General features: G+C 37.9%; 1 protein-coding gene across 8 annotated transcripts in view; it reads left to right on the forward strand.

Moving 5' to 3' along the window:
- The window catches only part of PKIB (cAMP-dependent protein kinase inhibitor beta), a 77645-nt gene extending 63194 nt beyond the window's left edge, over positions 1 to 14451 (forward strand). For 4 of the 8 annotated variants that reach the window (XM_081140237.1, XM_081140233.1, XM_081140234.1 and 1 more), the window contains exons 2-3: positions 9776 to 9952; positions 13193 to 14449. In XM_081140237.1, the coding sequence (XP_080996363.1) occupies positions 9784 to 9952; positions 13193 to 13260 (237 nt within the window). In that variant the 5' untranslated portion in view covers positions 9776 to 9783 and the 3' untranslated portion in view covers positions 13261 to 14449. Of the gene's footprint in view, positions 1 to 9775; positions 9953 to 13192 lie in introns of all 8 variants that reach the window. The other 4 variants (XM_081140235.1, XM_081140231.1, XM_081140238.1 and 1 more) reach the window with 2 other exon arrangements.

Here is a 14451-nt window from a genome sequence, read left to right on the forward strand (position 1 = left end):
ATTCTCATTAAAGTGCTTAAACAGTATGTACTCAACACATAGTTATGCTATTTTTATATGTAAAAATCTTTGTTATAGAAATTTGGAAAACAATAAAGGTCAGGGAAGAAAATAGAAATAAAAATAATTTCTAATAACTCTACGAAGAAAGAACTACTGTTAAAATGTTGGTATATTCCCCTTACCATGTTTTTCTGTGCATATTTGAACTTTTTTTAATATTTTATATCTCTTGAATATGTTTTAGATAGCATTTTTATTACAAGTGTCTCCTTTTTCTATGCAACTTATGTAATAGTAAATAAATGCAATAACAGAATTTCTTATTTTTACAAAAGGAATTTGTAAAAGGTAAATGCATGCATATCAATAATTTTACTTCAATTAACTTAATTGTAGGTTAATACCAATGTACATAATTTGCTGAACAAAAATATTTCAATGGTATGGCTTTTCTCTTCAATGGTTGGGAATATTTTTGCCTATATGACCCAGAAAAACCTCAAAACAACTTTAAAATTTTTGCTACTGCTATTTTGATTGAATTTTGTGCTTGATGAAACTCTAAAATGATTTCTTCCGCTGCAAAGGAAAATAAAGTACTAAAGAGATCTTAGAAAACAAATCAGAGCTTGAAAGGCTCGATCATTTCCCTCCTTTTCTCAGAAAAAAAATGATGAAAATTAAATTCATTCAAAAAGGGACTTCAAAGAATTTTTCTTTAAATTAATAAAGTAGAAGAAAAAAGACATTACTGGAACTTTTAAAGTGGGAACACGGTTTTGTGTGTTCCTACTTTATCTAATTTAGCTAAGGAAAGGTTTGTGAATGACTTCAGTCCCCAGCCATGTCCCTTACGTCTGCCATTGCGTTTGACCTTTGGCTATGTGTGTACAGTTGGTATACACCCCGAAATATTTAGCTTTCTAGAAAATTTGTTTTCAAAACTTGCATTTAAAATTTAGAATTACCTTGGTCTGAAAAAGATTGTATTTTTAAGATATGAAATGATAGCAAATAAATATGATCTAGCTTTGAAATATGTACATGTAAGATAACTATGTGATAGACTTGCATGTGTGAGCACTGAAATAACTCTGGAAGGATATGCACCAGAATGATGCCAGTGCTGTCACTGGGGAATGAGATATAAGGCAATTGATTTTTTTCTTCCTTACGCCTTTTGGGATTGTCTTTCCCCCCTCCCCCCAACAACGAGCTTATATTACTTTCATATGCAAACAGAAAGGAATTGGTTTTGAAAAAGGAAAATGGAACAATGACTGTTTCATTCATCAAACCCATTTTATGGATTACCTGCCGAGTGAGTGCCAGGCTTGGCTTTTAATGCAATGAATGAATACGTCAGTGAAACAACCTACAGGAACCTCTGCTTTGTGGAGGGGCACAGGCGGTAAACAGCAAGTGCAGTCATAGTCAGTTATGTGTGTTGAAGCTACTAAGTCCTGGGGGAAAGCAGAGCAAGGTAAATGGGATCAGGAACTACAGGGAGGAGGCACTATTTTAAGTGGGGTGGTAAGGGTGAGCCTCGCTGAGAAAGCAGCGTTCTCTCACAAGTTCTGTGACCCTTCTTTCCCCACTATATCATGTCATTATGTTATTACTCAGATTAAGAATTGTTTCTCAGGCATCATGAAGAAATTGAGACTTTTAATCCCATTTTAACTGTTAAATACTTAACTATGGTTCCTTGCTCACAGTATGTGGAAGGTTCACCTTTAGGAAGAAACTCTGATGAGCATGCAGGGAGATGCAGTCTTCCTGACAGGTGTCTTCTCTGGAACAGGTGTTGCAGAGAGGTAGCCAAGTTTGTGTTGTGTATGTGTGGTGGGGTGATTGTAAATGATTTTTTTTTAATGCTCTCTTTTTTTTTCTTGAACACCAAGTTTCTAGCAGTGTTTCTTTGTTAACCTATTTTTGTCTTTATAACTCACATCAGAGGCTATCTCTTAAGACACATCAACACCAGAATTTAAGAAGATAATTGATGTTCATAATGATAATCTATTATAGTGCCTATAAATTAATATGACTGATTTCCAAACACATTCCATTTGTGTGGTTGTTAACCAAGCACATTTATATCCATTAGTTTGTTTGGTTGCAAGGTAGTAAAATAGGTAACGTTAATTTTACTTTGGATAAGTGTGGAACTTAATTAGCAGAGAAATCTTATTGGGAGTCACAAATCTGTTAGAATGCAATGCAAGATTCAACTTCAGGAATGTTCACTTTTAGTCAACCAGACTTTCTGTTGCTCCATATAGACTGTTTAACACACATGAGGACTAACTTAAGCGCTGTCGTCCCAAAGCTGTGTTAACGTTGTTCAATAATGTCATTGCTCAAAGCTCGGCTTTGAACCCGTCACTTGAAAACTTTTCTTCAATATATGCAAGTCCAAATGCCAAGGAGGCTTTGAAAGGAACCTGAAGTCATGCTTAGTGCAAAGAGATAGTGATGAAGCGGAACATACAGCTTTTTCAAAATTATTTTCTCATTATAGTTGACATACAATCTTATGTTAGTTTCAGGTATAAAACATTTATATAACTCCAAGTGATCACCCCAATAAGTCTAGTAGTCACCTGACACCATACAGGACACCAAACATTGTGGTAACTATGTATGGTGTTGGGACATACAGTTTTTTAAAAACAGTTTACTGTAAAATATAATGTTACATTTTAGATATAGCTTCATTCTGCCATTCTGTTACATATGAATATAAAGTCCATGTACCAGACAGAGACATTCCTAGTGTGACCACACTGGTCAGCGTTAACTTCCCTTCTCTCCTTCCTACTGATGTCATTGGAAAGCCACAGCCTCCTGAAGAAAGGAACCGACGTCCCAGGTCTTGCTTCCACACCCACTGCGCAGACGGGCTGAGGGTCAAGCAAACCATAGGAGCCTCAGAGCTGTATCATTTTCTCGCTAGTACGCATTCCGTTCTTGGCCTTGGTGAGCTTGGAGAATCTTTTGAAGTCTAGGAACACTGTGTCCAAAACGGTTGGAAAGGGCAAGATGAGAAGTGGGGGTCTGAGAGCAGTGTCTCCCCTAGTGTGCCTGCTCGCGCCCGGCCCGGCGGTGCTGTGTGCTCTGGGCAGGGCCCAGCCCTGCCCCCTGGAATTAACCGCCCCTTCCCGCCCCGAGGAGCCCCCCAGCCCTGTCCCCTGGAATTAACCGCCCCTTCCCGCCCCAGGAGCCCGCAGCCTCCCCGCTCTCCAGCTGAGGCGGGGCAAGGCCTCGCTGACTAGCTCATTCCACAGTGTTTTGCACAGAGTTGGTGTTAAATATTTTTTGAGTTGAATCCAGATACTTCTTTTCTTAAACTCCAGGAGCTTAATAAAATGAGAACACACGATATTTGAGCCACTGATTGGAAAGGATAGTGTGAGAAATAAATGAGAGGGAAGGAACATTCCCAAACAGGAAGGCTTTGCGGGGCGGGGAGGGGGGGAATGACTCCTGCTCCATGCTGTGCCCTCTCCCTCTGACCCCTCAGAAAGGTGGGACTGAAAAGTGGAGGGTGAAAGGGCAAAACTGTGTAAGAGGTAAGATGGGAAGGAGGCTCTCTGCTATGGCTTATAACCATTTAGAATTACGTTCATTTAAAAGAAAATTGAAAATAACACACTGTATCCTGGATACCACCCACTACACACAACACACACACACAAACACTGCCCCCCCCCCCCCCAAGATAATGTACTAACAAGTGGGGAAAGCTGTTTTGGAGATTGAGCAGGGAGAGTCATGCTAATGGCAGAAAGAACTGTGGGAATTTAGGAAAGACTTTGACGCAAACTGGCTGAGCTATGTTAATGCATCCCTTAAGGATTAGGATCTGGAAGGTTGCACTACCGGGTCCTTTCAAATTTAAAATCCTGAAATAATGGGAAAAGTTTTATGGTCCTTTTGGGAAATTGCAAAAGGTCCAGGGAAGCCCTAGAACAGCCTAACTGCCAACAAATCTTTACGGAGGGTGTTTACTAAATAAGTTTTTCTAGCAGGAAACTAAAAAGAGTGGGATGGCCAGTCAAATGTGACCCCCACATTTAAAGAGGTTACATGATTTAGTGCAGTTAATTTTTTTTATCTTTATTCACATCAGTCCATATTATTATTCTGAGTGGCCCTATCTTAGTATAACAAGTGTCATTGTGCGGGGAGGGTATTCAGATTTGTTCAGTACTTTACCTGGAAGATTATGGGGAAATCAATAGGCTTTGCATTTTGAATTGTATAGGTTTATTCTGTCAAAAATTTCCTGTGATTAACAGCACCGCCATGCCTACCAATTATATGTTGAGGGATCTGTTTAAATCATTATCAAGCAAGAACCTAAGCATGAAAAGAAATATGTGTGTCAACAGAAAAAAGGTAGAATTTCCTTTGGTTTATACTCGAAGCATAGCAATACCATATATGGAGGAATTCTGAAAAAAAGGAAGGTCTCCATGTAAGAAAAAAAAAAAAATTTTTGTACATATATACACATTCTGTGTAGCCTACAATGACCTCGATACCTAAGTGAAGAGATGTGTTAAAGGATGCACATTTTAGAGCGGATACTTTTACTTGATTTGGGTAGAATAGAATTTGAGTTCAAGAAAGGTCTCTGAAAAGATCAGAATGTGTTTGATCTCACCAGACTGTGGGCTCCTCTCGGTAGCTTGTGAGCCTAGCACAGGGCCTGGCACTGAATAATTTAGTAGGAGCTCGATAAATGTTAACTGGATAAGTAAATAATTATCTGTTTCTGTTGGTCTGTAGTAAGAGGCAATTGTCATAGTTTTTTGTTTGGAAGAGGTTTGTTTGTTCCAAAGAGAATATCATACAAAAGAATGATCTGTAGGCAGAGAAATAAAGAAATCTAGCACAAGGTATGGAGAGACAGTTATCAGCTGAGACCAGTGTATGTCTCTATCTCTTTCACTATGTCTTTTGGCAGGAGGAACACTAACTTTCCAAAATGCATATTCTTCCTTCTTGTTACTTTAAGTGGTTTTCCAGATAGCCTGACTCATGCTACCAGAGAACTAATTTAGTGAAGTTTATGTCAAGTCCTACACGCAGAATAAGTAGTGGTTTCACTGTGGGAGATGGGGTGTATAATATGAATCCAGAGAGCAGAAAAGAGGTACCCACCTCCTTGCAGGCTTGGCTTCAAGTAAGAAAGCTTCAGAAAAGAATGAGTGTGAACTAAAAGGATGGACTCTCATGGTTGGGAAGAAAAGAGCTTGCAAAACCTTCTGTCTATAAGTATGCTTATAACTTAATAACATACGCTTTTCTTAGAAGGCTCTTTTGAGCCCACTGAGAGCTGACTAGTGATTTTTAAAAATATATATATATACATTCCTCCAGTGCTCCAATTAGCTTAAACATCTTTATCTTCAGTGGTGCTTCCGTTGCATTTTCAATATTTCATAGACTGCAGAGATGCTGGAATGTATGTATATATGCCCTCAGAACGGTTTTGTTACGGCATCCTGAAATTTATGTGTTTTCAATAGAGATGGAAGTTTGTCCCAGGCGATGTAAATCACATTACCTTGCTGTGGGCATTCCAGGACTCCTGCGAAATCTCCAAATGTCCAAATGGTTTCAGCTCCTGTAAGCAGCCACAGTTGACAAAGCAGAACTCATCCAAATTTCTCTGCTAATCTGTAGAAGAGAGAAAAGGAAGAACTGCTAGTGCGTCATCTGCCTTGGTTAGCAAACAAACACGGTTAGCTTTTTAAGCCCAGAAAATTCAAAGAACCTGCAAGTTATCTCTCTCATGTTTTTCTCAGCAGCATTTCATCTTTCTATAGGTTATATACTATTTTAGATGTTACAAAGCATTTGAAGGGAGCAATTCTCATATATAATATATTCATCGTCCCTTTAAAAAATCAAGCATAGGCAATTATTGTTGCATAGAATAATAACAGACAAGTAAGATGACTCTTTAGAGGACAAGAGGCTTGTAGTTAGAGATGTGCTATTTTTGGTATTGCCAAAATGGTATTTTTAGAACCTTCCTGTGCTAGAATATCTGTGTATTTATAATTTTGCCAGGTGAATATGTTTTAGTTCTTTGAAATTACAAAAGTAACATATGCTCATTATTACCAGTTAAAATATGTAAGGCGGTACCAAAAAATGGTTAATATTCTCCTTGTTCTCACAGCCCCATCTAGGATTTTTATTCTTTCTACAAAGTTGAAATTACATGATATTCATGACTCCGCCCCCTACGCACATGTACACTGTAAATATTACTTTTTAAACTTGTTTCACAGTGTGTCATGGACACATCCCGTAAGTAGATCTAAGCAATGCGTTTCTTTCAACAGCTGATAATATAATATATGCAGCCTTTTCCACCTTTTTTCCCTTCATGGGCTTGTGGATTATTTCCAGTGCTGCGCTAAACCTCCTTGCAATGGGAAGAGCCCAGTTAGAATCACCCCATGGGCCAAATGCTGCTGCTGGAGACCCCTAAATCGCAGACACATTCTGTCGGGAAGGGCAGGCGACTTTCCAGCGTAGCGAGCGTCTTCTCCCCGTGGCCCTGTGGGGCTTGCTGGGTGAGTTGCTCGTTTGTGGAGCATGACATCCTGGGCACTCAGTTACCGCCGGCCCTGAAATGAAGATGGTGCGAGCGAGAGCTGGGAAATGACCAAGCAAAGCTCCAGAGAAAAGTGGCCTGTTGCTTGGCCTCCCTACATATCTAGTTCTAGTTTTTAACTTAAAGGGGTAGTTAATGAGTTAACTTGGACAAAATTTAGTTTCGTGATGAGCTTGTTTCCTAACACCAATCCATAAAAAAGAGCTAATTTAGAAAAATACTGAAGGCAAAAGCAAAAACTTCCAAAACAGCAGCCAGCAACAAAGAAACCTTGTAATAAACTTGGGGCCCAGAATCTCTCCTTCCATGTTGATGACCTATTCTATAGGCCACATTTTGGAAACTTTCTTTCATGTACAAATGCTAACTCGATACTTCTTTAACACATCCCATCTTGCTGAAAAAGTTTACCAATTTTATTTAACAAATCATATAGCATATAATAATTTTTTGTATCTGTTACCTTCAATTTTAAGATTTGGGAGTGTCAGGCCAGTAGTAATCAAGGTATGCATGGAGCTGCTCCTCCAAGCTTAGCATAGTTAATTTATTTGTAGTTACACAGGAAGATGTTTCACAGAAATAAACATTTGATCATGGCCATGGCTGCTGATGTGATGTGAATTGGCTAAAAAAAGAGTAGAGGCCTGCAAATGGGGCCTGTTTCCACACTGGTGTCAGGTACTTCTCACAGGGTAGTGATCTCACAAGTAGAGAAGAGATCTCTAGTTGAAATTCATGTAGAATGGAGGTTGTCACAAGATAAACATATATTAAATATTTATTAAACATATATTTAAATATTTCCCTATTTAAAAAGTATTGAAGGGCAAGATCTAAAGTAGCTGTTGTGTGGCTATTTATACATATCTCAGAGATTTGGAAAGTTAATTTTGTGGTAGTCTACGTCACCTTGCTTTCAGAGTAAACTGAAACTGGATGCTAGATTAGCAGCTGTGCAGCCCTAAATAAGTCACTTAACTTCCCTGAGCCCCAGTTTCCACATCCACATAGTGAGGGGGATTCCTTACTGCCTCCTAGGATTATTGGGAGATTTAAATGAGAATAATAGACATGAAAATGTTCATGCAGTGTTGAATAAATGCTGGCTTCCTTCTTAGAAAACTTAAGAGGTCTTCTAGGAGGAAGATATTTCTTGTTGGGATCAAAAGGGATACATAGGAGAGTGGTACTGTGAATAAAACTTAGTGAGACATGAACAATGACGCCAATAATCAACCATATGGTTTTATAGTTACAAAGAGTTTTTATATCCCTTATCTCATTAGTTTTCCACAAGAATTCTGTGAATCAGTTAAGGCTGTTTTTTAAATAGCGACTCAGAGAAATTAAATGAATTAACCAATATCACCTTGTAAGCCTGTAATGTTCTTTTTTACTAATAGTCCAGTGCTCTTTACATTAACCTGTACTGACTATCAAGCCCAGATAGTTAGCAAATATTAAACAGCTAGAAGTCTAATTGATTTCAAAATTGTGTCTTAAAATCTAGCAGTGTCCTCAAATTTTCCATAATTCCTAGAAAGATGAAAATATCTGGAGAAGAAACCTAGAATACTCCAGGAATCCTCAGGCCAACACTAAGCTCAATGTGCATATCTGAGTGCTATGGACCAAAAGAGTTACATTTTTAATATCAAATGCACATGTTTTGTGACTATTTCCCTTCATTTTTAGCATTTCCTGAATTGAAGTTAACTGATTGGAAAGGGCTCCTTTTGAGAGAAGTTTAATTGGCTTTGCGTATGTAGGCCAAGGTTCACGTATTTCTGCCCTCAAGTGCCACAGTGATGATTATCTCCATCCTTCGGTTGACACTCAGCACACTCTGTGTTATGTTATTATCTGTCATTGCATGTAAACCTTCTTTCTTCCCTTTGAGAATGCAGGTCCCCTAAAAACAGAGAATATGTCATTCCTCTGTACTCTCAATGCCCCTCTGAGAGCCTAATACTTAATAGCTTCTCAATAAATGCTTGTGCCTGCTCCTGCTGCGTTTGACATGCTGTTCAGTGTTGACTTCTCAGGAAAGATTCGTTAGCATCATGTGATACAGAGAACATTTTGACAGTTGCCAGAGGGGAGGGGTATTGGGGGGCTGGGTGAAAAAGGTGAAGGGATTAAGAAGTACAAATTGTAGTGACAGAATAGTCATGGGGATGCAAAGCACAGCACAGGGAATACAGTCAATAATATTGTACTATGTATGGTGTCAGATGGGTACTAGATTTATCGGGCTGATCACTTCATAAGTTATATAAATATCTAGTCATGTGGTTGTAAGCCTGAAACTAATATATTATTGTACATCAACTGTAATTAAAAATTTTTTTTTAAAGATAAAAAAAAGAAAGAAAATATCATATGAAAGAGTTTTAGAATATGCACCATCTACTGCCTCCCTCCCTATATAGTGAGTGATCTCTTGAGAATCTTTTTCATAGAGACAGACAGTTGCTGGGAAGATAAAGGATGCTTTAGGAAAACACTAGTAATTACCATGTCCACCTGAAGGCAGGAAAAGGTAAAACTGGTCCTACTCTCCCCAACATGAACATGCGGCATTGAAAGTTAGGTCTGAGAAGAGAGCAGATAGAAGGGCACAGCTGTCACTGAGGGGGAAAGCCTTTGACATAAAGTTGAATTTCGTATTTCTGAAGAGTGGGAGCAGCATGTGTTTTGTTTGCTGCTCACAAATTATAGTGATTTGGTTTCAGACTGAGCAAGTACCCAGAGCAAACACTGGCAGGCAGAGTCTGTACGGGAGTGGCCAAACAAGTCAGTGTTCACTTCCCTCCCAGCCCTCTTTGGCTGATCTGTCCATAGAAAAGCAGAACAAAAGGCACGAATTGCTGCACCCTAAAACATCCCAATGGCTCTTGTGGCTCGGGTTATTTATAGCAGTCTGGCCCACACTGAGAACTTCCTGCTCTGTTCAGCGATTGTGCAAATAAAACTCCAGCATCAGAACAGTAGACAGATGCAGGGTGTGATCGGTGATTAGGTTCCCAAGCCTGTTGTGTTTGTGATGAAGCCCTGCCTTTCAGCCGCCGTTGGGAACATTTACCTCAGAATAGGCTCATCTTTTTCACCTGCACATTCTATTTGTAGATGTTGCTATGAGGACAGATTTGCCAGAAATGACTGATGTGGAGCCTTCGGTCACCAATTTTGCATCTTCGGCAAGGGCAGGCCGCCGGAATGCCATCCCCGACATCCAGGGGTCAGCTGTGACAGGCGAAACTTCCGAGTTGCCCCTCAAACTGGAGGCCCTCTCCATAAAGGAAGGTAACAGTAAAATTCTCTTAAAATCAGGAGCACTTCTCAATCGATTCTTTCCTGTGGAACAGTCTCCCTGTTTAAGTACTTTTTCTTTCTTACTGTTCACGAAAACCTTTCAGCTTTTGTTTGAGGCTAAGTAGATCTCTCAGGCTCTCCGATAGAGGACAACTTCATCTTTTATCTCCTGGCGTGTATGTGGAAACTGAACATTTACTTATTCCTTGGACTTATTCATTGTCATGCACAGTGCTGGTGATTGGGAATAAGAGGTGAACAGATATTATCCTTTCCCTCAATGAACTAACACAAATTTATTGAGAAGTACTCAGAAATAACCTAATTTTTCTTCTGCCACCCACTAACAAATCACTTTGGAAGCTTCTGCTAAACTTCAGTAATCTATAAACTTAGCTATTTATCTTAGAGGAAGTTTATTATCAACTAGAGATGAGATCTTTAAGGAATTTGTATGAAAGGTGATCATTCTTCAACCAGTAGTTGAATTAAGAAAAAAAGGAGAGCTTTCAAGTCAATGAAGGAAAATCCTGGTTCTTTCTCCCCATGGCTTACACACAGTTCATAGATTATACAGAACTTAAGCTTTCTGAAAATAAATATAATGATAATTCGATAAAGGTTTTAAAAAATCACTTCATTTAAAAACATTCAAAGAGGTTAAAGATAATTTCAGTTCCAGGTCTTTACCAAAATACTTGTGCCCCATTTTATTTATTTATTGAATTCATTGGGGTGACACTGGCTAATAAAACCATGCAGGTTTCAAGTGCACAATTCTATAACATCATTTGCATACTGCATCTTGCGCTCGTCACCCAAAGTCAAGTCTGTCTCTACCGCCATCTGTTTCCCCCTCTACCCTCTCCTGCCTCCTCCCACCCCTCTTTGCCTCTGGCTTTTACCACACTGTAGTCTGTGTCTATGTGTGGGGTTTTTCTTCTTTTTAATCCCTTCACCTTTTTCACCCAGCCACCCAACCCTCCTCCCCTCTGAGGGACATATAGCTGTCTCTATATGTTCTCTGTGTCTATGATTCTGTTTCTATTTTGTTAGTTTATTTTGTTCATTAGATTCCACATATAAGTGAAATTACTTGGCACTTGTCTTTTTGTGACTGACTTATTTCACTTAGTATAATGCTCTCCAGGTCCATCCATGCTGTTGCAAAAGGCAAGATTCCCTTCTTTTTTACGGCCACATAGTATTCCATGGTGTAAATGTCCCACAGCTTTTTTATTCACTCACCTACTGATGGGTGCTTCAGCTGCTTCCAGATCTTGGCTGTTGTACATAACACTGCAGTGAACATAGGGGTGCATATATTCTTCCAAAACAGTGTTTCGGGTTTCTTCGGATATATTCCCAGAAGTGAAATTACTGGATCATCCCACCTTAGATGTCAGGGTGGACTCCGTGTATAGAAATTTATTCCTGGTGGCAATGAGGCAAGAGAGAGCTAGAAGCTTCTGCACATCTACCCCATTCATGTGAGCTCCAGAGGTTATTTGCCTCGGGAGGTTATTTATTACCTGGTAAAGTTACAAATGTTCCTGGTTTAATTCTTATGAAATAAATATATCATTGTTAGGCCAAGGACTGTGGTCAGATCCCATAGTTACCTCACCTTTTTCCAAAGGTCATTGCATTTCTCATATGGGACATTACAAGTAAAAGTAAAAAAGTATACACATAATCCCCAGCCAGTGTGGCTCAATTGGTTGGGCGCTGTCCTATGCACTGAAACATTGCCGGTTCAATTCCTGGTCAGGGCACATGCCCAGGTTGGGGGCTAGATCAGGAGGCAGCTGATTGATGTTTCACCTTCACATCGATGTTTCTCTCTCTCTCCCCCTTCCCCCTTCTTCTCTCTCTAAAACTAAATTAAAAAATCTTTTAAAAAAAGTATATACATGAGATGAATGAAAAGATGGAAGAAAGAAAAATAAAAGAAATAAAATATGTATAATGTTTTTGGCTTTTTAAGTTTGAAAATGTTATATACAGTAGTTCCCCTTATCCACAGGGGGTATGTTCTAAGACCCCCAGTAGATGCCCCAAACCACAAATATTACCAAACCCTATATATACCATGTTTTCTCTTATACATACATACCTTTGGTAAAGTTTGATTTATAAATTACGCACAAGTAAGAGATTATCGACAACTGCTAATCATAAAATAAAACAATTACAACAATATACTGGAATAAAAATTATGTGCATGTCTTTGGGTCCATTTTAAGTAAAATAAGGGTTACTTGAACACAAGCACTGTGGTACAGCAACAGTCAACCTGATAACCAGGACGGCTACATGTGACTAACAGGCGGGACTGAATACAGCCTGAGGACTGGACAAAGGATAACTCAGGTCCCAGGGGGAATGAAGCAGGATGGCCTGAGAGTTCATCACATTACTCAGCACAATGTGCAATTTAAAACTTATGAAATGTTTATATCTGAAATTTTCATTTAATATTTTTGGACCATGGTAACTAAAACCAGAGGAAGTGAAACTATGGGTAAGGGGGGACTACTGTATGCTTATCAGGACATGTGTAGTTGTTGAAGGGCCATCCTCAACTAATGAGGGAGAGAAGTTACTTGTTAATATAAAAGGCCTAATTAGAGTTTATAAACACACACACAAAAACCAAAATACATGTTGACATAACTTAGTTAAGGAAAAGAGAACAAATATACTGCAGGAGAGTTAGTAGTCTTCATCATTTTATTCTGGTCACTAGAGAGACCATTATCTGAAAGAATATTGTTACTATTTTTATATGTTTCTTGAAATCATTTTGGAATAAAGTCAAAGGCAACAACTAAGAAACTTCAGGTGTTAAAAATACAATCAATACGTAACACCAGATGTTGAAGAATACACAAAAGGAAACCCAGTTACAGAGGTAGATGGCATAGACAACGTTTTATTAACAGAGCTATAAATAAGTATATTTAAGGCCTGTTCTCTTTTTAATTAGCTAAATACAGATATTATTAAGGGTTTAAAGATTAATGGTTTCCAAATGCTAATAAAAACAAAAAGCTGGGGTCTGAGCTTTCTTTGTGTAGTGTCCATGTCCAGACTGATGGCAAAGTATGTCTTAATCAAGTAGAAAATGGCTAGGGTTCATAAAGGAAAAACCAGCGGTTTTATTCCAGTATCATACAAAATATATCTTAATATATTACATATATGAATGAAAATTATTTATTTTTTTAGATGTGAAAAAGAAAGATGAAGAAACAACACAAGACCAATTGGAAAAGCCCCCAAATGAAGGAAAATGAAGGCTCAGAACCTATCAAAAGTGCTAAATTTCTGCAAGGTGAAAGACTTTAGTGGCTCTGCTTTCCTGAGATGTTTGATCTGGTAGTAACCATGGTAACGTTGCAGCCCTAAGCAACATGTGTGTCCTAGGTAATTTTGTTGTGATGCTACTCACTTGGATTGCAACCATGTAGGTTATTAAAAGGCAGATTACTTCCAAATTGCACCCAAGGAAAAGATTAAGAATGTATGGTCACTTAAATACATATCATTGTCTATAAACCCAACAAAATCCACTGTTCTCTTTTGGATTTATTTAGCCAGATGTGTTTTTAATTCTGTTTTTATAGTAGAGAGTAAAACAGTTCTCAATAACTATAAACCAAATACCATTAATTTAAAATTTTATGGAATGTGTAGGAAATTATGGTGGGGTTTTTTGGCCTTGGTTTTGGTTTTCGTTTGTTTGTTTTGGTAAGAAGAAATAAGTCAAAACCACAGGGATAGAATATTTGTTTTTGACCAATTTTTTTTTTTTGTCCCAAACCCTAAAAAGATTTGGGGGATGTAAAAGCTTGACAGCCTAAACATCTCTAGGATGTTTTTGTCCCATATGCATTGCTTCTATCCTATGCATACTGTGATTTTTCATGTGGACTCTTAAACTGCAAAGTTTGTGACAAATTGTTTATATGTAACATGCCTATTAAATGAATTTTACTATCTTCCTTAACTTTGGTGTGTGTATTGTAGTTATACGTTTTTATTTAATGTGAATTATGTGAACTATCTTATTCGTTGCTTTACACTATCTTTTCTTATTCTTAGGGCTTTTGTGTATATATGACTTGTTTCTAAAATAATTTTCTCAGGAATGCAGACCATAATTTTTATATCTTTCCTAAAGTAGGTAACATAAGAGTAGGTATTTGGTGAATGATGTAGGTAGAAATAGCAAAATACTTGCTTTTAATATATATTTAAGTATATATTTTAAAAGAAGCAAAATCAAAACCAAAGCCTTAGTAAATATTGATGTACTAGGTATTTTAGGAAAATAAAAGAATTCTGAATTTTAAAAAATTTGACTAATGAATTATTTTTATTTTCAGATATATATGCATGCACTTTTACTTTATTTGATTGTAACTTAGGCCATGTCTATATACAGTAATCAAATAAACTCTTTCACTGTTAAATCTTTTACTGAC

Source organism: Miniopterus schreibersii, assembly GCF_964146895.1.
Source record: "Miniopterus schreibersii genome assembly, chromosome: 6".
Taxonomy (NCBI): domain Eukaryota; kingdom Metazoa; phylum Chordata; class Mammalia; order Chiroptera; family Miniopteridae; genus Miniopterus; species Miniopterus schreibersii.